The following is a 24801-nucleotide window of genomic DNA, read 5'->3' on the forward strand; positions in this document are numbered from 1 at the left end:
TGGAATTCAGTGTCCCACTGGAATCATCAGAAACGTCCATTCAGGTGTTTTTAAAAGAGAGCGCTCCGCCACGGGTGACGTCACACAGCTCCGCCCCCCCCCCCACGAGTCCGACGTCACATATGAGCTCCCCACATCGGGACCTGCCCTCGCGTGCGCGGTGTCTACGTCACCCACGCGTTGGAGAGTTCAATGATTTATCATTTAACGGCTGAGCTACCAATCACGTGACCACCCCCTCCATCACAGCTGAAAAACAAAGCTTCAGGAGCTGCGCTGTCCCCATTGGTGCGCAGGAATGTCAATCACTGGTTACACCCAATTGCGGAAGTGGACAAGCCGAGAGGGCGTTACCCCGCTGAGTTCGTCTCTCGCTGCGGAACCGGAATCTCGACAGGGCGGAACAAATCTCAAAGTAAATGTCCGCTTTCTGATTTATTTCCATTTCCCTCCGAGGGAAGTTGAGGCGTTTATGAAGCGTCTCCTGCGGCCAGAGTCTGATTTATCTCTGAGAGGTAGAAGGAGACCGCTCGGCCCGTCGGTTTGATGCCGATTCCCCGGGGAGGGAGGGAGAGGGGGATTTTACTGAAAGGATGAAGATGGTGTGAGAGGGGGCGGACAGGATGTTTGACCCGGTGGGGACAGGAGCAGCTCATCTGTGGAAATGTCTGAGCCCACCGTGGTGGCGAGCAGAGGGATTCACCACATTGAGGGGCAAATACCGGCAGACTGTTGCCCTGCAAGCGGGGCCAATGGTCCGGACAAAGTGACAATTATTTGTGTTTTGTTGAGACTGTACCTGGAATATGGTGTAAAATCCCGCTACCCATACTAACACGGGTTATGCAGACCAAAGAACAAACTGCCGGAGGAACTCAGTGGGTCAGGCAGCGTCTGTGGAGGGGAATGGACCGTCAACATTTCGGGCCGAGACCTTCCCTCTGGACTGAGAGTGGACGGGAAATAGTCAGAGAAAAGAGGTGAGGGGTGGGGATGGGGCAAGAGCTGAGGAGTGAGAGGTGGATCCAGGTGAGTGGGAGGTGGGGAGGTGGAGATACTGACAGAGGTGGGAGGTGAGTGTTTGGGGCAACACCGGGCTGCAGAAGACGGAAATTCATTCCATAGAGGATGAACAAAACGGTTAGAGAGTATTTGTTATAGAGAGTGCAATGACATGAAAGCCGACAACTTGTTGATGGTTAGAGGGGCTGAACGTCCACAGGCAGAAAAGAGCAGACAGAACGAATAGACCTGCGAGGTAATCTCAATACACAGAGGCTGTTAGTACCTGGAATGAGCTGTTCAGTGTTTGCATCGTTGGTTATCTACCTTGGGTTCTGTATCCTCACTATGTTTGGGAATTCCCACTCACTGTCGTCTGTCTGTGAGCAGCTGGAAATTAAAGAAACACTCAGGATGCTGGAGACCTGAAATCACATCAGAAATTGTTTGAAGCCATTCTGACACAAGGTGTTGAAGCTGAAGCACTAACTTCGTTCGTCTCCACCGATGTTCTTCATCCATTGTGTGTTTCTTGTATTTGCAGGGTTTTTTTTAGAACATTTCATTGGAATAATTTAAATCTGCGAAATGCACTTGTGTGGGACGCGCAATGTAATTCATTCACTTACAGCACAGAATCAGGGCTTTCGGCCCATCTAATCTGTGCCATTCTCTGCCTGGACCCGTCCACATGCATACAGACTCTTGATGTCAATACCTCCCTCATCCATGTACCCAGACAAACGTCTCTTCAATGCTGCAAATGAACCCGCATCCACATACGCATCACTTTCCGAGTGAATTAAAAATCACAATGAACAGGGATGTCGGAACAGATCTGTTCAGAACAGTCCTGGGTACCGGCTTCCAGAGAGAATACGCTTCTCACTCTACCAGCACCCTCTGCCTCTGTGGTCAGGTCATCTCAGTATCCACAAAGCCAAGTTCCCCTGGATCTCTGCTTCCTGCAACCCTGACCCGGCCTAATCTGGGGAACATTTTCAAAATTCTCACTAAAATCCATTTGGTGCTTCTGCATGAATTTCAATAAATACTCCTGAGTTCCTGAAGTGCGGTGAGCAGTGAAAAGATAAGCACAGAATATATCAAAAAGACCAAAAAAATGAAGTTCCATTGGGACAAAGAAATTGAAATTCCGTGGTGTGTGTGTGTGTGTGTGTGTGTGTGTGTGTGTGTGTGTGTGTGTGTGTGAGTGATCCTGTGAACGTATGTATTTTTTTGAGGGAGAAATTGACAGAAACTTAGATGGAAGATAGAAAAATAGATAGATGGACAGAAGCACAGATAGACAGAGATATTTCCCCATCACAGGAAAATTCATTGCTGTAACATGAGAGAATTAAAGAGATTGGCGTGGGCAGAAACACCAGAATGGACTTTGTAGACCTCACTACACACATCGATGCTGTGAAACTCCACGGACAAGGTGGAGCGAACTGCCCGCTTGCATGAGCAGAATATGTTGATTGCAGAGTGTCATTGTCTGGTAGGGCAGGACAAGAGGAACTCTATCGCTATTGCTCCACTGCCTCTTCTTACCAGATTGCTTCCTCACCAGCCCGTTACCTTTCATACTCACCGGGCTTCATCTGTCACTTTTCCCCTCCCCATGACCTTTTATTCTGGTGTCTTCCCCGTAATTTTCCAGAACTGAAGAAAGGTTTCGGCCCGATATATCGACTGTTGATTAATTTCATAAATGCTGGTCGACCTGCTGAGTTTCTCCAGCATTTTCTGTGTGTGTTTCCTTGGATTTCCAGCATCTACAGGAATCCATGTGTTTAAGATATTGAAATGTACATACATTTTGAAAATCGGAAAAAGATGGAGACACATGGATAAGTGAATCCATAAGACCATCAGATATAGGAGCAGAAGTAGGCCATTTGAGCCATCCAGTCTGCTCCACCATTCAACAGTGGGCTGATCAAATTCTTCTAGTCATCTCCACTCCCCTGAATGCCCTGACTAATCAAGAACCTTTCTATCTCTTCCTTAAATACAAACACTGACTTGGCCTCCATGGCTGCCCGTAGCAACAAATTCCACAGATTTACCATCCTCTGACTAGAGTGATTTGTCCTCATCTCAGTTCGAAATGGACGTCCTTCAATTCTGAAGTCGTGCCCTCTTGTCCAAGAATCCTCTACCATGGGAAATTAATTAATCCCCTACCATGCAGATGATACTTAGGTAGGTGGCGTTGTGGATAATGAAGTAGGTTTTCAAAGCTTTCAGAGAGATTTAGGCCAGTTATAAGAGTGGACTGAACGATGACAGATGGAGTTTAATGCTGATAATTGCGAAGTGCTATATTTTGGTAGGAATAATCCAAATAGGACATACATGGTAAATGGTAGAGCTTTGAAGAATGCAGTAGAACAGAGTGATCTAGGAATAATGATGCATAGTTCCCTGACGGTGGTATCTCACGTGGATAGGGTGGTGAAGAAAGCTTTTGGTATGCTAGCATTTATAAATCAGAGCATTGAGTATAGGAGTTGTGATGTAATGTTAAAATTGTACAAGGCATTGGTAAGGCCGAATTCGGAGTATTGTGTACCGTTCTGGTCAACGAATTATAGGAAAGATGTCAACAAAATAGACAGAGTACTGAGAAGATTTACTATAATGTTCCCTGGGTTTCAGCACCTAAGATACAGAGAAAGGTTGAACAAGTTAGGTCTTTATTCTTTGGGGCGTAGAAGGTTGAGGGGGACTTGATAGAGGTATTTAAAATTATGAAGGGAATAAATCGAGTTGACCTGGATAGGCGTTTTCCATTGAGAGTAGGGGAGATTCAAATAAGAGGACATGATTTGAAAAGTTTAAGGGTAACAGTAGGGGGATTTCTTTACTCAGAAAGTGGTAGCTGTGTGGAACTCGCTTCCAGTATAAGTGGTAGAGGCTGGTTCGATATTGACATTTAAAGTTAAATTGGATAGGTATATGGACAGGAAAGGAATGGAGGGTTATGGGCTGAGTGCGGGTCGGTGGGACTAGGTGAGAGTAAGCATTCGGCACGGACTAGAAGGACAGAGATGGCCTGCTTTCGTGCCGTAATTGTTATATGGTTATGGTTATTAACTTTACCATATCCAATCTGTTCAGGACTTTTAACATTCTGAATGCCTCTATGAGACTCCCCGTCATTCTCTTGAACTCCAGAGAATACAGTCCAAGAGCGGTCAGATGTTCCTCATACGGTAAACCTTTCATTCCTGGAATCATTCTCGTGAATCTTCTCTGAACCCTTTCCAATATCAGTATATCCTTTCTAAAATAAGGATCCCAAAACTGCACACAATTCTCCAAGTGTGGTCTACCGAGTGTCTTGTAGAGCCTCAACATCACATCCCTTCTCTTATATATTGTACGTCGAGTAATGAATGCCAACATTGCATTTGGCGCCTTCACCACCGACTCAACCTGGAAATTAACTTTATGGGTACCCTGCACAAGGAGCCCCAAGTCCATTTGCCTCTCTGTATTTTGAAGGATCTCCCCATCTAAATAATACTCTGCCCGTTTATTTCTTCCACCAGAGTGCATGACCATCCATTTTCCAACTTTATATTTCATTTGCCATTTCTTTGTCCGTACCCTAAACTATCTGAGTCTCTCTGCAATCTTTCTGTTTCCTCAACACTACCCGCTCCTCCACCTATCTTTGTATCATCGGCAATTTTATCCACAAATCCATTAATACTGTAGTCCAAGTCATAGACATACATCGTAAACAGCAGCGATCCCAAAACTGACCCCTGTGGAACTCCACTGGTAACTGGCAGCCAGTCAGAATACGATATATTTATTCCCACTCTTCTGCTGACCTAGCAATGTTCAACCACGCCAGTAACTTCACTGTAATTCCATGACCTCTTATTGCTAAGCGGCCTCATGTGCAGCACCTTGTCAAAGGATTTCTGAAAATCCAAGTACACTATATCTATTTCATGTCCTTCGTCTACCTGGCTTGTAATTTCATTGAAAAATTGCAGTGGGTTTCTCAGGCAGGGTTTTCCTTTCAGGAATCCATGCTGGCTTTGGCATCTCTTGTCATGTGTCTCAGATACTCCATAATCTCATCCCTAAAAATCGCTTCCAACAACTTCCCAACCACTGATGCCAGGCTAACAGGACAATAGGTTCCTTTCTTCTGCCTCCCTCTCTTCTTAAATTGCGGATAACATTTGCAATTTACCAGTCATCCGGCACAATGCCAGAATCTGTCGTTTCTTGAAAGATCATCGTTAAGGCCTCTGCAGTCTCTCCAGTTACATCCTTCAGAACCCGAGGGTGTATTCCACCAGGTCCAGGGGATTCATCTACACTCAGACCATTATCTTCCTCAGCACCTTCTCAGTCGTAATTGTTACTGCACAGACTTCACTTCCCTAATACTCTTGAATGTCTGATATACTGTAGACATCTTCCACTGTGAAGACTGATGCAGACTACTCATTCAGTTCCACTGCCATCTCTGCATTTCTCATTACAATATATCCAGCATCATTCTGTATTTGTCCTATATCTACCCTTGACTCTCTTTTACCTTTTATATACTTAAAAAAAGCTTTTAGTATCCTCTTTGATATTAGTCCCATACTTCCTCGCATCATTCATCAGTTCCTTCTGAATGACCTTCCTGGATTTCTTCTGCAAGTTTTTAAAAGCCTCCAATCCTCTATCTTTCCACTAGCTCTGGCTTCCTTGTACACCGTCTTTTGTTTTTACTTTGGCTCTGACTTCACTTGTCAGCCTTGCTCTTTTCAATGTTTTGGGTGATTTTCACTAACTTCTGTGACTCAGACAGCTGGGTTGTTGCAATTCACCTCTCAAGTCTGACAGCAGAGTAAGGAGTGAATCTTCGATGGAGCAGAGTCAGAAACCAAAGAGTTGCCAGCCTGAGTCTTGGCTTTCTGGCTCAAGAAAGAGATGGGGCCTGGAGTTTACAAAGAGGAGGAAGACGAGGAATCAGACCAACAGGATGTGGCTACAAATGATAGATCAGAAACATTTAGAAACTGGTTGATTGAAAAAAAAAGGTGGTTTATTTCTGCAAAATATTGGTGGAAATCAACAGATCAGGAAGCAAATGTGGAGAGGAATAAATAGACAACATTTAGGACAAGTCCCTTCAGCATGCCTGTACTATACTTAACTGCTGCACGAATTGCAGATTTCCTTCTGCATTTTATGTGTATGTGTCTACATTTCCAGCAACAGCAGAATGTCTTGTGTTTCATATCTGCATTTTTAAGAAGGTTCTACTTTGGCATTAAACACGCGGAAAGTTTGCTGATATTAATTGTATTCTTTATGGGAGCTGTTTTCTGTGTTAAAAGAGCTGCTGAGTTTTCTACACCAAAAAAAAATGATATGGAGATGTAACTGGTGTCTGCAGAAACGTTTAATGGCACCATGATTACCCAGAAAGCGCTGCGATAATAAATTCGCCGGCGCTGAAGCCCTGATTGAATGCGCAGGCGTCAAAGATGCGAATGTTGCGCATGCGCAGTTCACAGAAGGCCTCGTGAACTCGGCGCAGGTAAGAACGATTCTCCGGGTCAGCCTTTATAACACCGACTGAGGGACAATTGCAGTGAGTCCAGTCACTCTAACCCTCATTCCCGGCACAGTCCTGCTCTCGTCCCTCTTTCTCAGCCCCACGATCCGTACTCGGGTCCCGGGGACCTTCCGGCTGATGAGGGAATGGGAACCGATGGATCTCTCAGACAGAGCTGAGCTCCAGCTATCTGAATGTGAGGATTGGGAACTCGGAGATAGGGTACAACTATCTTTTACATCAGCTGTTGAGAAAATCACATCTGTTTTACCTCCAATCCCAAACAAGAGAAAATCTGCAGATGCTGGAAATCCAAGCAACACGCACAAAATGCCGGAGGAACTCAGCATTAGTACTCTTTTCCATAGATGATGCCTGGCCTGCTGAGTTCCTCCAGCATTTTGTGTGTGTTGCTTTGTTCTACCTCCTCCTGGTCTGAACTTTTCTACCCGTGAGAACATGTTTTGACTCATTCTCTCTGGGAAGGTAATTATATCAAACAGCTATTTGCCCTGGGCAACGATTAGCTTTCACATCACAAATGTGCCAGATGTCTCCAATGAGACAGACTACTCCCCTTCCCTTCTGTTTCATAGGCATTGCCATCAACGAGTTCACCTAGGGAAGGGTTCGGGGAAATATGTATGTACAATACAGAAACTGGTATTATCTGTGTCTATTGTGGAGATGCAAAAGTTGCTGGAGAATTTACAAGTGGGAAAAAGTGGAGTGATACTTGGAACTGTGACTTTTTGAAGTGCAAGCAAGCCACTTTGGACAAAGTGCAAAAGCTCTGGTGAGAAAATCCTTCATTACCTGTTACAGGCCTGTTACATAGGTTGTGTGACAGTGCAGCTGAGCTTGATTAGACCCAGAGGAGATCAAAGTTGTTATCGACAGTGATTTGCTAGCTGTTAAAATGAATACCTCTCTATATGAAATTCACTGTGCACATGTTGACACTGGATTAAAAAAAATGCATGATACATGCTTCATGTGCACACTGGTCATTACAATTTAGAGGGGACATTGGTGGGAAGGTGGGGAGACCTCCAGTGTCCCTGACACCCTCACCTACAAGATGTGCATCCTGCTGCAGCTTGTAACCCAGCACTTAAGGAGTTGGAGCTGGAAATGGATGAATTCCGGATCATCCAGGAATTGGAGGAGGTGATAAATATGACATGAAGAGAGGTGATACATCCAAGGTGCAGGACACGGGAAACTGGGTGAGAGTCAGGAAGGGAAATAAAGTTAAACAGCCCTCACAGAGTACGCTTGTGGTCAACCCCACAACAACAGGTAGAGCACTTTAGAAACTGTTTTGGTGGGGGGGGGGTGGATTACCTGGCAGAGGTAATTCAAAGGGTTGATAGAGGATTCGTTAGTTAGGGGAACAGAACAAGAAGGGGACTAATATCCTTGTGGTAAGGCTTACTACAGCTAGTGTCGGGGGGTGGGGATGATGTGTTTAAAATAAGTTGTAGGGGGAATGGGAGCCAGAATGAGAGAGCAGATAGTGGAAAGGGTAAATTGAATTGATTTTATTACATACATCCTTCATATACATGAGTAGAAATCTTTTGTTTACGTCTCCACCTAAATGTGCAATCTGTAATTCATATAAATAGTTTGCACTTAGGACAGTCTAAATAACATAGAAATCAATTAATTAGTCTGATGGCCTGTTGGAAGGTGATGTCCTGGAGCCTGCTGGTCCTTTTGCTGCGGCACCGTTTCCTGGATGGTAGCAGCAGGAACAGTTTGTGGTTGTGGTGAATTGGGTCCTCAATATCCTTTGGGCCCTTCTTCGTCGTTACAGCTGTTCACCCTCTCAACAGCAAAGGGGATTACCCTGTCTCCATTCCTTCTGTAATCCACAACCAGCTCTTTTGTTTTTGCGACTGAGGGAGAGGTTGTTTTCTTGACACCAGACAGATGTTGTTCAGACCTGTTAGTTTGTAAAAGCTTCCCAATCTTTTTTGCTCTATTATTTACCCTCTCTTTGGCTTTTATGTTGGCTTTGGCTTCTCATTTCAGCCATTGTTCTGTCCTCCTGCCATTCTAATGCTTCATTGGGATGTATCTACCATGCACCTCCCGAATTGTTCCCGGAAACTCCAGCCATTGCTGCTCCATCGACATTCCTACCAGTTTCCCTTTCCAATCAATTTTGTCCAGCTTCTCTGTCATAGAAACCTGGAGAAGTTCAGAGCAGAAACAGACCATATGTCCCATCTAGACAATGCTGAAAACATTTAAGCTGTCTGATGCAATGACCTGCACTGGGACAATAGCCCTCCATACCCCTACCATCCAGGTTCCTATCCAAACTTCTCTTAAATGGTGAAATCGAGCTCACATGTACCAGTGTGCTGGCATCTCATTCCACACTCTCACAATTGATTCAGTGAAGAGGTTTTCCACATGTTCCTGTTAAATTTTCACCTTCCCCACTCACCCATCACCTCTGGTTGTCATCCCACCCAACCTCAGTGGAAAAAACCTCCTTGCATTTACCCTATCTGTACCCTCATAATTTTGCATACTTTCAACAAATCCTCAAAACAATGTATAGTTTGTTTGTTTATGCTTAGAGCCTTGTTTAGATGAATAAGATGGTGAGGGGCTTTGATTGTGTGGATAGTCAGAGGCTTTTCCCAGGGCTGAAATGGCTAACAGGAGGGGGCATAGTTTTAAGGCGCTTGGAAATAGATACCGAGGGAAAGTCAGGGGTAAATCTTTACACAGAGAGTGGTGGGTGTGTGGAATGCACTGGCAGTAGCGGTGGTTGAGGCAGATACGGTAGGGTCTTTTAACATTCTCTTATACAGGTACATGGAGCATAGAAAAATAGAGGGCTATGCGCTAGGGAAACTCTAGGCAGTTTCTAGAGTAAGTTGCATGGTTGGCACAACATTGTGGGCTGAATGGATTGGAATATGCTGTGGATTTCAATGTTTTATGTTGAACAGTGAAATAACTTTGTCTATCCTACAATCCTCTAATAACCACCTCCCATTCACCAAGGATGATTTGGTTATCTCTCCCAGGGGCCCGACAACTTCTGCACTTGCCTCCTGTAGGGTCCGAGGGGGCGCCATGTCATGTCCTTTTCCACGCTCCCATAGACCCTGTGTCCATCTCCTGAGTAAATATGGATGAAAAAGTATTTAACATCTCCCCATCTGCTTTGGTTCCACACGTGGATTGCCATTCCGGTCTTCCAGAGGATCAACTTTGTGCCTTGCAATCCTTTTGCTCTTAATCTATCTCCAGAATCCCTGAAGATTATCCTTCATTTTTTCTGCAATGGCAACCTCATGCCTTCTTTTAGCCATCCTGATTTATTTCTTATTTGTTCTCTTGCTTTGCTTATACTCCATAAGAACCTACCTGCCTATCCCTGTTATATAACTCCGTTTTGTGCTTCACCAGGGTCTCAATATTTCTTGAAATCCAAGGTTCTCTACAGTTTCTATCTGTACCATTTATTCTAAGAAGCACATACCCACTTTGTACTTTCAAAATTTCACTTTGAAGGCCCCCCACTGACCAAGCACACCTTTGCCATAAAGCAGCCTGTCCCAGTCCACAGGTGCCAGATACTGGTGTCAGAATTTGAGGTGTTGATCCATCCCTGAACACATCAGCCTTTCCTACGCTGCTCCTTGTATTGAAATATATAGTGTTCAGCATATTCACTGCACCATGCTCACCGTTTTTCATTCCTGACTTTGTCTGAGGTCTGAACAACATCTGTATCCACAACCCCTCCACTATCTGTTCTGTTATTCAGGCTCCCATTTGCCCTGCAACTTTAGTTTAAACACTCCCCTTACCCCCACCTCCCACGATGCAGCACTATCACCGCTTTGGCTTTCCTCTCCCAGATCAATAAAAAGGAGGTGCATACCAGGTTCAGGCAGATAGGTACAAATGGGGTATGAAGTACAGGAAATTCAACTGAACACTTATGAAAGAAATAAAAGAAGGCATGAGGTTGACCCATCAGAGAACTTGAAGGGGAATCTTCAGGGATTCTGCAGATATGTTAAGAGCAAAAAGATTGCAAGCAAAAACAAAAATAATGCTATAGAAGATCAGAATGGTAATCCATATGAGGAGACAAAATATATGGGGGAGATTTAAAAAAAAAATTTTGCATCCGTATTTACTCAGGAGATGGTCACAGAGTATAGAATTGAGGCAAAGCAGCATGAACTTCATGGACCCTGTACAGATTACAGAGGTGGAGATGTTTGTTGTCCGAAGGCAAATTAGCATGGCTAAATCCCCAGGGTCTGACAAGTTGTTCCCTGGGACTCCGTGGAGGATGTGCAGAAATTGTCGGGCCCCAAGCACAGATATTTAAATCATCATCAGTGACAGGTGAGGTACTGGAGGATTGGAGGACAGTCAATGTTGTTCCGCTGTTCAAGAAAGGCTCTAAAAATAAACAAGAAAATTGTACATTGGTGAGCTTGTCATCAGTGGTGGGAAAGTTATTGGAACGTATGCGCAGGAACCAGATGTATAAGTATTTGGATAGATGTGGACTGATTAAGTATAGGCAGCATGGGGTTGTGCATGGTAGGTCATGTCTAACCAGTCTTATAGAGTCTCTCGAGGAACTTAACAGGAAAGTGGATGAAGACAAGGCAATGGATGTTGTCTACATGGACTTCAGCAAAGTCGTACATGGGGGTGGGTCAGAAAGGTTCAGTTACTCAGCTTTCAGGATGAGATAGTAAACTGGATGAGACACTGTCTTTGGGAGAAGCCAGAGTGTGGTTGCAGATGGTTGCCTGTCTGACCAGAGGCCTGTGTCTAGTGGTGTGTCATAGGGATCACTGCTGGATCTGTTGTTTTTGTCATCTATATCAGTAATCTGGATGATAACATGGTTAACTGAATCAGCAAATTTGTGGATGACACCAAGACTGGAGGTGTAGTGGACAGCGAGGAAGACTGTCATGGCTTGCCGTGTGATCTGGACTAGCTGGAAAAATGGGTTGAGAAACGGAAAATGGAATTTATTGGAGACAAGAGGGAAGTGTTGTATTTGGTAGAACCTATGTCTTACACAGTGACTGGTCGGGCTCTGAGGAGTGCTCGAGACAAAAGTGATTTGGGAATACAGGTCCATAATTCACTGAAAATGGTGTCACAGTTCAATGGGAATAGAAAAAAAGATTTGCCACATTGGCCTTCATAAACCAAAGTACAGAGTACAGTAGATGGATGTTATGTTGACATTGGTGAGGCCTAATTTGGAGTGTTGTGTGCAGTTTTGGTCACCAATCTACAGGAAAGTAAAAGAGGCTGAAAGAGTTCAGAGAAAATTCAGAAGGCTGTTGTCAGGTCTGGAGAACTTGGGCCATAAGGAGCTTTATTCCTTGTAATGGAGAAGATTGAGGGGGGATTTGATAAAGGTATACCAAAATTATGAGGGGTATAGATACGGCAAATACAAGCTGGCTTTTACCACTGAGATGGGTTGGGACTACAACTGGAGGCCATAGGTTTTGGGTGAAAGGTGAAACATTAAGGGGAACATGAGGAGAAACTTCTTCACACAGATCGTCATCTGGGTGTGGAATGAGCCAACAACCCAACTGGTGCATGCAAGCTTGATGTAAACATTTAAGAGGTTTGTATAGGTACCTGGATGGTAGGTGTATGGGAGTAGACAGTTTAAATAGTTCAACACAAACTGGATGGGCCAAGAAGTCTGTTTCTGTGTTGTACTTTTCTATGACTGTGACAAGAACCTGAAATAAGGAATTAGAGCAAATATTAGTATTTTAACAGCTGTGCAGAGCAACTATGCATCTGAGTAGGAGATATTTACATGGCGTTAAACTGTGGTACTTTAAATTAACAGTACATAAAAGAAAATCCCAGCTGCAGGTTAACAATGCTATTTGTGTGAGTGTTTCATTTACTGTGGGGCCAGGCCCCCATGCAGCTCAGTGGGAACAGGGAATAATATCAATGGAGAGAGTCAGACTGAGCCAGGTCACAGATTGGAGATGACAGAAATGCCCCATTCTCATAGAGACATGAAGGGCATCAGAGAGTTTGATGGTCATTCCAGATACCAGCTCTGTGCCCAGTTAGAAGATGATTTCTCTCTCCAGCTTGGGTTGCACCTCACTGTAACAGTGTGATTATCAGATCACACCTTGGCAGCTAAAGTGATCTCATCTGAAATGTTCTTCACCCATTGATGGATTTTGTAAATCTTTTTTACAGGTTAAAAATGACAAGGAATTTGTTAATGGAAATTCAAACACAACACACCAGTTTTGTCTAGATAATTAAGAAGTGCAACAAGGGATTCAATCAACAATCCTTCCTGCTCAGACTGTGGGGAGGAATTCACTCAGTCATCTAACCGACTGGCACGCCTGTTATTTTACACGGGGGAGAGGCCATTCACTTGCTCAGACAGTGGGAATGGATTCAGTTGGTCATCACAACTGAAGGTACATCAGCAAATTCACACTGGGACAAGGCTATTCCCCTATTCTGTGGGTGAGAAGGGATTCAGTCGGTCATCCCACCTGTGGACACACCAGTCAGTTCACACTGGGCAGAGGCTGGTCATCTGCTGAATTTGCGGGGAAGGATTCTCTCGGTCATCTGACCTAATGGCTCATCAGCTAGTTGACACCGGGGAGCGGCCGTTCACCTGCTTGGACTACGGGAAGAGATTCACTGAATCATCTAAGTTGAAGGTACATCAAGGAGTTCATACTGGGGAGAGGCCATTCACCTGCTCAGACTGTGGAAAGGGATTCACTCGGTCATCTCACCTACTGCTACATCGGTTAGTTCACACTGCAGAGAGGGGTTTCACCTGCTCAGATTGTGGGAAGAGATTCACTCACTCTTCCACCCTACAGAGACACCAGTCAGTTCACACCAGGGAGAGGCCATTCACCTGCTCAGTCTGTGGGAAGAGATTCACACAGTCATCACACCTACAGAGACACCAGCAAGTTCACACTGGGGAGAAGCCTTTCACCTGCTCAGACTGTGGGAAGAGATTCACACAGTCATCCACCCTACAGAGACACCAATCAGTTCACACTGGGGAGTGGCGGTTCACCTGCTCAGAATGTGGGAAGGGATTCACACAGTTATCCAAACTACTGGCACACCAGTCAGTTCACAGTGGGGAGTGGCCATTCACCTGCTCAGACTGTGGGAAGGGATTCACTCGGTCATCTGATCTGCTGACACACGGGCGAGTTCACACCGGGGAGAGGCCATTCACCTGCTGTGAATGTGGGAAGGGATTCGCTCGGTCATCTGATCTACAGATACACCAGCGAGTTCACACTGGCGAGAGGCCGTTTACCTGCTCAGTCTGTGGGAAGGGATTCCATAAATCATCCAACTTTCATAGACACCAGCAATTTCACACTGGGGTGAAGCAGTTCACCTGCTCAGACTGTGGGAAGGGATTCAGTCGGTCATCCTCACTATTGGCACACCAGTCAGTTCACACTGGGGAGTGGCCATTCACCTGCGCAGAATGTGGGAAGGGATTCGCTCGGTTTTCTGATCTACAGATACACCAGCGAGTTCACACTGGGGAGAGACCATTCACCTGCTCAGTCTGTGGGAAGGGTTTCCATCAATCATCCAACCTTCATAGACACCAGCGAGTTCACACTGGGGTGAAGCCGTTCATCTGCTGTGAATGTGGGAAGGGATTCACTCGGTCATCCTCACTACTAGCACATCAGCGAGTTCACAGTGGGTAGAGACCGTTCCCCTGCTCAGAACGTGGGAAGGGATTCACTCAGTCATCCAATCTACAGAGACACCAGCAAGTTCACTTCGGGTAAAGGCCGATCACCTGCTGAGACATTGGGAAGTGTTTTCTCAGCCATCTCCATCAAATGTGCATCATTGGGTTCACACTGTGGAGAGGCAGTTTACCTGCTGTGAATGTGAGAAGGGATTCACTCAGTAATCTAACCTTGTGACACACTGGTGGGTTCACACTGGGGAGAGGCAGTTTACCTGCTGTGAATGTGAGAAGGGATTCACTCAGTAATCTAACCTTGTGACACACTAGTGGGTTCACACTGGGGAGAAAGTTTCAATAAGCTGCATGCTGGATATTTGTCCATCACTGTTGCAGAATGCAATTTCGAGAGTGACTGTCGGTGCTGAACTCTGCAATCATTGCTGCTATACACCACACACAGTTCTGCACCCTGGTCACTGGGCATGGGAGGAGTTTCTTCTGCTGCACATTCACCTTTAATGGAACTGGATCTGAGACAAATAAATCAATTCTATTTTAAACTCTGTCTCTGGTACTTAGTGCATTTATAACACGCCTAGTGTACAGTAGAGAATCAACTCAGGCCAGCTGGACCCTTCCAGTTATTCATTTCCATGACAGTCTATTTAAATCCGGCCCCCCCCTGTTGCTCATCTCTCACTCTCCCTCTGGTGATGGGTTCCAAACAGTCATCATCTGTGGGTGAAAACGTTTCCCTTGAATTTTCTGCAGACTGAAGAAGTCGAGCTGATTACAGTTCTGTCTGAGATGTTCTTCACCCCTCAAATCTCTGGGCTGAGGAAGAATGATATTGGTTGTTAATCTCCATAATCACGACTAATTTCCACATTATGGGTCATTTTCCCTGCTGCTAAAGGGTTTTTAGAGAACATCACTGTCCTCTAAAGGCCGAAAACAGAATGGGAAACCATCAGTTGGATGTTTAACTGAGCAGGGTCAGATACCAGAGGTGGGTCTGCACAGGGCAGAATTTGGGGCTCTGGACGATGGTCGGGTTAAGAACTTATGATGAGGAGAAGGGAATCAGCAGCGGGGTGTGGCAACAAATGTCAGAGTAGCAACATTTGGAAGCTGATTGACAGAGACAATCAGTCGATTGACTGATGACACAAACAATGCCTGTGGTAAGGTTCTCCACTGGTTGAGGTACATGTGTGTTGGGAATGGTTTTATCCATTGAGGGACTTGTTCCTGCTTGTTTATCCAGTAATATTATATCCAGATGGTTATCATGGATTATCCTCTCTGAAATAATGTATTGATTATCATATAATTTGTACAAACGTTTGTAAGATCTTGACTCTAAAACTGGGTCAGGCTTGAATTCATGGTGCCTTTATTAAGTTATGGTGGGCATTGATGAGTTTGTATTTTAAAGCAAGATTTTGATGAATGATATTTGCCACTTGATTGTACCTTTGTAGGTAATCAGATTGAATTAAACTGCTGCGGGATCCTGGAATGTGTTGGATTGTGTCTGGTTTCTCTTGGCATTTTCTGCACTTACTGCCTTGTTTGTTTGTATGTCATGTATTTTTGTTTTTTTTTCCTTTTGTTAACCACCTTGCCCTGTATTTCTGCAGGAAACCCTTGGGTTTCTGTGAAGAGGTCTCCAACTCTCAGTCAGGTGCATGGTGCTTCCTTGTCACCATCTCATCTGCTCAGATCGTTGAGATGTCTCCCATGGAGGGTCATACTCATTCCACTGTTTAATGTTTTCTTCCAGAGTGATGATTTATTTTTCTGATTTGGCCTCTCATTGAAGTTTTCTGGTCTGTATTTCTTATCATGATTGCATATACACACATGGAGTGCAAATCCTGTTCATTTTTGATGAAAGTATATACTTACAAGTTTTATCTGACTGTCGTCTGATTTTTTTCATGTGTGTTTTTCTTCTTCCTCCTTCTGTCCAAGGTGGTGTTAACCTAAATGTGTCACTCCTGATGAAGGGGTTCAGCCCGAATCATTGTCACTACCTCCTCCCATAGATGCTGTCTGGCCTGCTGAGTTCTGCCAGCATTTGGGCTTTTATTTATTTCCAGCATCTGCAGATTCACTGGTGTCTGAGTGTGAATAGACTTTTCTAAAGTTCTTATTTATCTTTGTAAACTCTACTGATTGAAAATGGGCCAAGATGTTTTTATTAACAAATGTCAGTGTGGGTATTGATGAAAGTGTTTATTACCTTTGTTGTATTTGTCAACTATTGAGCTCTGTTTGCCAAGATTTTTAAGTCTTGAACTAAATTCTGTCAAAGGCTTTCTCTATTTCGCACTACTTGCTTGTTGATATTCCAGATACGTGGGTATCAAGAGTCTCGATAAACTGTGTTGGCCCAAAATGTTGATTCCCATCCATAGACGTTGCCTGACATGCTGAGTTCCTCCAACACTTTGTGTGTAGTTCTCTAGATTTCTAGCATCTGCAGGTCGTCTTGTTTCACAGATAATTATGTTTCTTGAAAGAACAAGCTGGTAGTGAGGTTGTGTGGCTGTGTTGGTAAAATTTAATATTGGCATAGGGTTGGAAGGTGTAGAATCTGTGGGTAGAATAAAGGAACTGGAAACGTAAAAAAAAGATCCCTGATGGGAAATGTATAGAGACCTCCAAACAGTAGTAAGTATGTGGTCCACAAGTTACAATGGGAGATAGAAAATGTGTACCAAAAGGGCAACGTTACAACAGGGGCTGTCATGCAAGTGATAAGGAAAATTAGGTTGGTGTTGGTCTCAAGATGAGGAACTCCCAGAATGCCTATAGGATGCTTTTTTAGAACAGCTCATGGTTGAGCCCATTTGGGGATCAGTTATTCAGGATTGCGTGTTGTCATGATCCAGAAATTATTACGTCACTTACGTTCAAAGAACACTAAGGGCAAGTGATCTTAATGTGATCAAATTCAGCCTGACATCAGAGGAGTAGATGTGGAATAAAGAGAGTTAGAGAGACTTGAGAGAATATATGGTCAAAATTGATTTGAGAAGAACACAGGCAAGGATGAAAACAGAGCAGCAATGGCTGGAATTTCCGGAAGTAATTTGGAAGAAACAGGATATATACACTGGCATGCAGAAGTTTGAGCACCCCTGGTCAAAATTTCTTTTACTGTGAATGGCTAAACGAGTAAAAGATGACCTGAATTCCAAAAGGCATAAAGTTAAAGATAAGAAATTTCTTTAATGGTTTAAGCAAGGATGTTTTTTTTTAATCTCCATCTTTTACAATTTCAAACTATCTAAAAAGGAAAAGGGCCAGAAGCAAATGTTTGGGCAGCCTGCATGGTCAGTACTTCGTAACACCCACTTGACCTCTGGTTGTCATCCCACCCAACATCAGTGGAAAAAACCTCCTTGCAGTGACCCTATCTGTACCCTCATTATTTTGCATACTTCCAACAAATCCTGAAAACAATGTATAGTTTCCTTGTTTATGCTTAGTGCCTTGTTTAGGTACATAAGATGATGAGGGGCATTATTTGTGTGGATAGTCAGAGGCTTTTCCCAGGGCTGAAATGGCTAACAGGAGGGGGCATAATTTTAAGGTGCTTGGAAATAGATACAGAGGGAAAGTCAGGGGTAAGTTTTTGCATAGAGAGTGGTGGGTGGGTGGAATGCACTGCCAGCAACGGTGGTTGAGGCAGATACAATAGGGTCTTTTATCAGCCACTTAGACAGGTACATGGGGCTTAGAAAATAGAGGACTAGGTGCTAGGGAAACTCTAGGCAGTTTCTAGAGTAAATTACGTGGTTGGCACAACATTGTGGGCTGAATGGCTTGGAATATGCTGTGGATTTCAATGTTTTATGTTGAACAGTGAAATAACTTTGGCTATCCTACAACCCTCTGATAACCGCCCCCCCCCCCCCCCCCGTTCACTAAGGATGATTTGGTTATCTCTGCTAGGGGCCCGACAACTTCTGCACTTGCCTCCTGTAGGGTCCAAGGGAGCACCACGTCATGTCCTTTTCCACACTCCCATAGACCCTGTGTCCATCTCCTGAGTAAATAGAGATGAAAAAATATTTAACATCTCCCCATCTGCTTTGGTTCCACACGTGGATTGCCATTCCAGTCTTCCAGAGGATCAACTTTGTGCCTTGCAATCCTTTTGCTCTTAATCTGTCTCTGGAATCCCTGAGAATTATCCTTCATCTTTTTTGCAACAGCAAACTCATTCCTTCTTTTAGCCATCCTGATTTATATCTTATTTGTTCTCTTGCATTGTTTATACTCCATAAGAACCTACCTTTCTATCCCTGTTATACAACTCCATTTTGTGCTTCACCAGGGTCTCAATATTTCTTGAAATCCAAGGTTCCCTGCAGTTTCTATCTGTACCTTTTATTCTAAGAAGCACATACCCGCTTTGTACTTACAAAATTTCACTTTGAAGGCCTCTCAATTACCAAGCATACCTTTGCCATAAAGCAGCCTGTCCCAGTCCACAGTTGCCAGATCCTAGTCTCATAATTCTAGGTGTTGATCCATGCCCTGAACACATCCACCTTTCCTACGGTGTTCCTTGTATTGAAATATACAGGGCTGAGCATATTCACTGCATCATGCTCAACGTTTTTCATTCCTGACCTTGTCTGAGGTCTGAACAACACCTGTCTGCACTACCCCACCACTATCTGTTCTGTTATTCCCCCTGCAATTTTAGTTTACCCCCCCCCCATGCCCCACCTCCCACCACGCAGCTCTATCACCCCTTTGGCTTCCATCTCCCAGATCAATAAAAAGGAGGTGCATACCAGGTACAGGTGGATAGGAACAAATGGGGTACTTATGAAGTACAGGAAATTCAAGTGAACACTTGTGAAAGAAATAAAAGAAGGCATGAGGTTGCCCCATCAGACAAGGTGAAGGAGAATCCTCAGGGATTCTGTAGGTATGTTAAGAGCAAAAAGATTGCAAAGAAAAAATATTAATCCTCTGCAGGATCAGAATGGTAATCCATATGAGGAGACAAAATAGATGGGGGAGATTTTTTCTGCATTTGTATTTACTCAGGAGATGGACACAGAGTCTGTAGAAGTGACGCAAATCAACATCAACTTCTTGGACCCTGTACAGATTACAGAGATGGAGGTGTTTGCTGTCTTAAGGCAAATTAACATGGGTAAATCCCCAGGGCCTGATAAGTTGTTCCCCAGGAATCTGCGGAAGATAAGTGCAGAAATTGTTGGGGCCCAAACACAGATATTTAAATCGTCCTTAGTATCCGGTGAGGTAGTGGAGAATTGTAGGACGGCCAATATTGTACCACTGTTCAAGAAAGGCTCTGAAAATCAACTAGGAAATTGTATCTTGGTGAGCTTGACATCAGTAAGGGGAAAGTTATTCTAACGTATGTGCAGGAACCGGATAAATAAGTATTTGGATAGATGTGGACTTATGAAGGATAGAGAGCATGTGTTTGTGCATGGTAGGTCATGTCTATCCAATAATAGAGTTTCTTGAGGAAGTTATCAGGAAAGTGGATGAAGGCAAGGCACTAGATGTTGTCTGCAAGGACTTTAGCAAGGCACTTGACAAAGTCTCACATTGGAGGTTGGTCAAGAAGTTTCAGACATGCAGCATTCAAGATGAGATATTAAATTGGATGAGACCCTGTCCTTGGGAGAAGCCAGAATGTGGTAGCTGATGGTTGCCTCTCTGACTGGAGGCTGTGACTAGTGGTGTGCCAGAGGGATCAGTTATGGATCTGTTGTTGTTTGTCATCTATATCAGTAATCTGGATGATAGTGTGTTTAAATGGATCAGCAAATTGGTGGTTGAAGCCAAGACTGGGGATTCAGCGGACTGCGAGGAAGACTATCATGGCTGGCAGTGCAAATGGACCAGGTGGAAAGATGGTTTGAGAAATGGAAAATGGAATTTAATGCAGACAAGTGTGAGTTGTTGCACTTTGGTAGGACCTACCAGGGTATGTCTTACACAGTGACTGGTCGGGCACTGAGGAGTGTTGTAGAAGAAAGGGATTTGGGAATACAGGTCTATATCTCACTGAAAGTGGTGTCACAGTTCGATAGGGACGGAATGAAAGATTTCGTCACATTGGCCTTCATAAACCGAAGTACTGAGTACAGGAGATGGACGTTATGTTGACTTTGTACAAGATATTGGTGAGGCCTAGTTTGGAGTATTGTGTGCGGTTTTGGTCACCTGCCTACATGAAAGATGTAAAAGAAGTTCAGAGAGTTCAGAGAAAATTCACAAGGATGTTGGCAGGTCTGGAGCACTTGGGTTACAAGGAGAGACTGAACAGGTCAGTACTTTATTCCTTGGAATGTAGAAGATTAAGGGGAGATTTGATGGAGGTATACCACAATTATGAGGGTTAAATACAGGGTAAATTCAAGCTGGCTTTTTCCACTGAGATGGGGTGGGACTAAAGCCAGAGGCCATGGGTTAAGGGTGAAAGGTGAAACATTAATGGGGACATGAGGGGAAACTTCTTCATGCAGACTGTCATCCAGGTGAGGAATGAACAGACTGCCCAACAGTTACATGCGAGCTCATTTTCAATATCTAAGAAGTTTGTGTAGGTACCTGGATGGTAGGTGTACGGGGATAGACAGTTTAAATAGTTCAACACAAACTAGATGGGCCAAAGGGCCTGTTTCTGTGTTGTACTTTTCCATGTCTATGACAAGAACCTTAAATAATAATAACATTCACTCAATTTCCTTTTAACAGATGTGCAGACCAACCATACATCTGAGTAGGAGATATTTACATGGTGTTAAAATTGTGGCACTTTAAATTAACAGTACATAAAAGAAAATCCCAGCTGTACGTCAACAAAGGCTATTTGTGTGAGAGTATTTCAGTTACTGTGGGGCCAGGCACCCATGCAGCTCAGTGGGAACAGGGAATAATACCAGTGGAGAGAGTCAACTGAGCCAGGTCACAGATTGGAGATGGCTGAAATGCCCCATTCTCAGAGAGAGGAAGAGCATCAGGGAATTCGTTGGTAATTCCAGATACCAGCACTGTGTCCAGTCAAAAGGTGATTTCTCTCTCCAACTTGGGTTGAACCTCACAGTAACAGATCACATGTGAGCAACTGAAGTGATCTCATATGTAATGTTGTCTTTCATCCATTGATGGTTTTTGTAAATCTTATTACAGGTTAGAAATTTGAAGGAATTTGTCTACAGGAATCTCAAACACAGCACACCAGATTTGCTGTCTCTGTCCAGATATTTAAGAAGTGGAGCAAGGGATTCATTCAACCAGCCTTGCTGTTCAGATTATGGGCAGGGATTCACTCGGTCATCTGACCGACTGGCATGCATGCCAATTTAAAAAAGGGGAGAAGATGTTCTCCTGCTCAGACAGTGGGAATGGATTCAGTTGGTCATCTCAATTGAAGGTACATCAGCAAGTTCACACTGGGGCAAGGCCATTCACCTGTTCTGTGTGTGAGAAGGGATTCAGTCGATCTTCCCACTTGTGGACTTACAGTCATTTCAGACTGGGCAGAGGCTGGTCATCTGCTGAATTTGTGGGGAAGGATTCACTCGATCATCTGACCTAATGGCTCATCAGCAAATTCACACCGGGGAGCGGCCGTTCACTTGCTCAGACTGTGGGAAGGGATTCACTTTCTCATCTAAACTGAAGATACATCAGCGAGTTCAGACTGTGGAGAGGCCATTCACCTGCTCAGACTGTGGGAAGAGATTCACTCAGTCATTTGATCTCCAGGTACATCACCGTGTTCATACAGGGGAGAAACCGTTCACCTGTTCTGATTGTGGGAAGGGATTCCATGGACCACCTGACCTACGGAGACACCAATCAGTTCACACTGGGGAGAGGCCGTTCACCTGCTCAGTCTGTGGGAAGACATTCAGTCGGTCATCCGACCCACAAATTCACAAACGAGTTCACACTGGGGAGACGCCGTTCACCTGCTCAGACTGTGGGAAGACATTCACTCAGTCATGCCACCTACAGAGACACCAGCGAGTTCACACCGGGGAGAAGCCATTCACCTGCTCAGACTGTGGGAAGAGATTCACTCAATCATCCCACTACAGAGTCACCAGAGTGTTCACACTGGCGAGAGGCCGTTCGCCTGTAGTAAATGTGGGAAATGTGGTAAATGTTTCACTCAGTTATCTAACCTTGTGACACACTGCCGGGTTCACACTGGGAGAAACTTTCAATAAACTGCATGCTGGATATTTGTCCATCACCATTGCTGAATGCAATTTTGAGATTGACTGTCAGTGCTGAACTCTGCAATTATTGCTGCTGCTCACCACACCCAGTACAGCACCCTGGTCACTGGGCATGGGAGGAGTTTCTTCTGCTCCACATTCACCTTTAATGGGACTGGAGTTTAATATTCTGGATCTGAGACAAATAAACCACTTCTGTTTTGAAGTTTGTCATCAGTACTTAGTGAATTTATAACACACCTAGTGTACAGTAGAGAGTTAACTCAGGCCAACTGATCCTGCCAATGATTCAGTTCCATGACGGTCCTTTTAAATCTTCCCCTGTTCCCCTCTCGATCTCTCTGTGGTGATGAGTTCCAAACAGTCACCTCTCTGTGGGTGAAGACGTTTCCCTTGAATTTCCTGCAGACTGAAGAAGTCGAGCTGACTGCAGTTCTGTCTGAGATCTTCTTCACCCTTCAAATCTCTGGGCTGATGGAGAATGGCATTGGTAGTTAATTTCCTTATTCATGGCTGATTTTCACATTATGGGTCATTTTCCTGCTCCTAAAAGGTTCTTAGTCTAAAGACTGAAAGCAGAATGGGAAACCATCAATTGGATGTGCAACGTAGCAGAGTTAGAAACCAGAGGCAGGTCTGCACAGGGCAAAGTTTGGGGCTCTGGACAATGGTCGGGGTAAGAACATATGACGAGGAGAAGGGAATCAGCAGTGGGACGTGGCTGCAACAGAGTGGAAACATTTGGAAGCTGATTGACAGAGAAAATCTTTTGTTTGTCTGACTGATGACACAAGCAATACATGTGGTGAGGTGCTCCACTGGTTCAGGAACGTGTATGTTGGGAATAGTTTTATCGACTGAAGGAGCTGTTCCTGCTTGTTTATCCTGTAATATTTTATTCAGGTGGTTATTATGGATTGCCCTATCTGAAATAATGTTTTGATTATCGTATAATTTGTAAAATTTTGACGCTAAAACTGGATCAGGCTTGAATTTATGGTGTCTTTATGAAGTGATGGAGACTCTTAAAGCAAGATTTTGTTGAATGTTATTTGCTAAGATTGAGTGAAACTGCTGCAGGATCCTGGAATGTCTTGGATTGTGTCTGGTTTCTCTTGGCATTTTCTGCACTTACTACCCTGGTTGTATTTTATGTATTGTTGATTTTTTTTTAATGTCAACCAGTTTTTCCTGTAATTCCCTCGGATTCTGGGTAGTTGTCCCTAACTCTGAGTCGGGCACTCGATGTTTCTTTGTCAACACCTTGTCTGCTCAGATCACTGGGATGGCTTCCATCAGGGACATACTGATTACACTGGTTAGCGTTTTTCCCCAGAGTGATAATTCATTTTTCTGAGATGCCCTCTCATTTATGTTTGCTGCTCTGTACTTCATATCATAATTACATCTAATATCATAATGGCCAAAAAGAATAAGAGCAGAATTAGGTCCTCTGCCTGATCGAGTCTGCTCGGCCATTCAATTATGTCTGATCTTTTTTTGTCTTCTCCTCAACCCCAGTTCCCAGCCATCTCCCCGTAATCATTGATGCCATGTCAAGGATCTAACAATCTCTGCCTTAAATATAATCAATAACGTGGCTTCTGCAGCTGCATGAGGCAACAAATTCCACCGAATTACCACCCTCTGGCTAAAGAAATTTCTCTGCATCACTGTTTTGAATGGACTCCCCTCTATCCTGATGCTGTGCCCTCTTCCTAACTGGAAGACCATAATCTGTGGATTGGTGAGAATATCTCCTCGCTGACGATCAACACTGGCACTACTCAGGGGTGTGCGTTTAGCCCACTGCACTATTCTCCGTATGCACATGACTGTGTGGCTAGGCATAGCTCAAACAACATCTACAAATTTTCTGACGATACAAGCATTGTTGGTAGAATCTCAGGTGGTGATGCAAGGGCGTACAGGAGTGAGATATGCCAACTGGTGGAGTGGTGTCACAGTCAAAACCTAGCACTCAACATCAGTAAGACGCAAGAGCTGATTGTGAACTTGAGGAAGGGTAAGACGAAGAAACACATGCCAATCCTCACAGAGAGATCAGAAGTGGAGAGAGTTAGTATTAATTGTTCCCTCGAATGATAACCTCTACACGCGAAACTCATGCTGATTTGCTCATCATTCACTGTTATTGTTGCAAAATATTTCCCTACACTCCA

The 24801-nt window shown here is 44.2% G+C and overlaps 1 protein-coding gene across 6 annotated transcripts; it reads left to right on the forward strand.

Moving 5' to 3' along the window:
- Window positions 1-392: 392 nt before the first annotated feature.
- On the forward strand, window positions 393-15875 carry LOC132387633 (zinc finger protein 229-like). Of its 6 annotated transcripts, none has more exons than XM_059960009.1 (2): window positions 393-415; window positions 12851-15875. In XM_059960009.1, exon 2 carries the CDS (start codon window positions 13249-13251, stop codon window positions 14368-14370), a length of 1122 nt encoding a protein of 373 aa, XP_059815992.1. In that variant the 5' UTR covers window positions 393-415; window positions 12851-13248; the 3' UTR covers window positions 14371-15875. The 6 variants fall into 6 exon arrangements, with proteins under 6 accessions (XP_059815992.1, XP_059815987.1, XP_059815988.1 ...); XM_059960004.1 differs by lacking the exon at window positions 393-415 and adding an exon at window positions 6541-6574; XM_059960005.1 differs by lacking the exon at window positions 393-415 and adding an exon at window positions 6563-6628.
- Window positions 15876-24801: the final 8926 nt, after the last annotated feature.

This window comes from Hypanus sabinus, unplaced genomic scaffold (assembly GCF_030144855.1).
Source record: "Hypanus sabinus isolate sHypSab1 unplaced genomic scaffold, sHypSab1.hap1 scaffold_205, whole genome shotgun sequence".
NCBI lineage: Eukaryota > Metazoa > Chordata > Chondrichthyes > Myliobatiformes > Dasyatidae > Hypanus > Hypanus sabinus.

Excerpts from the sequence above, each read along its gene's own strand:
- LOC132387633 (XM_059960009.1), top strand. The coding sequence starts at position 13,249 with ATGGCTCATCAGCTAGTTGACACCGGGGAGCGGCCGTTCACCTGCTTG.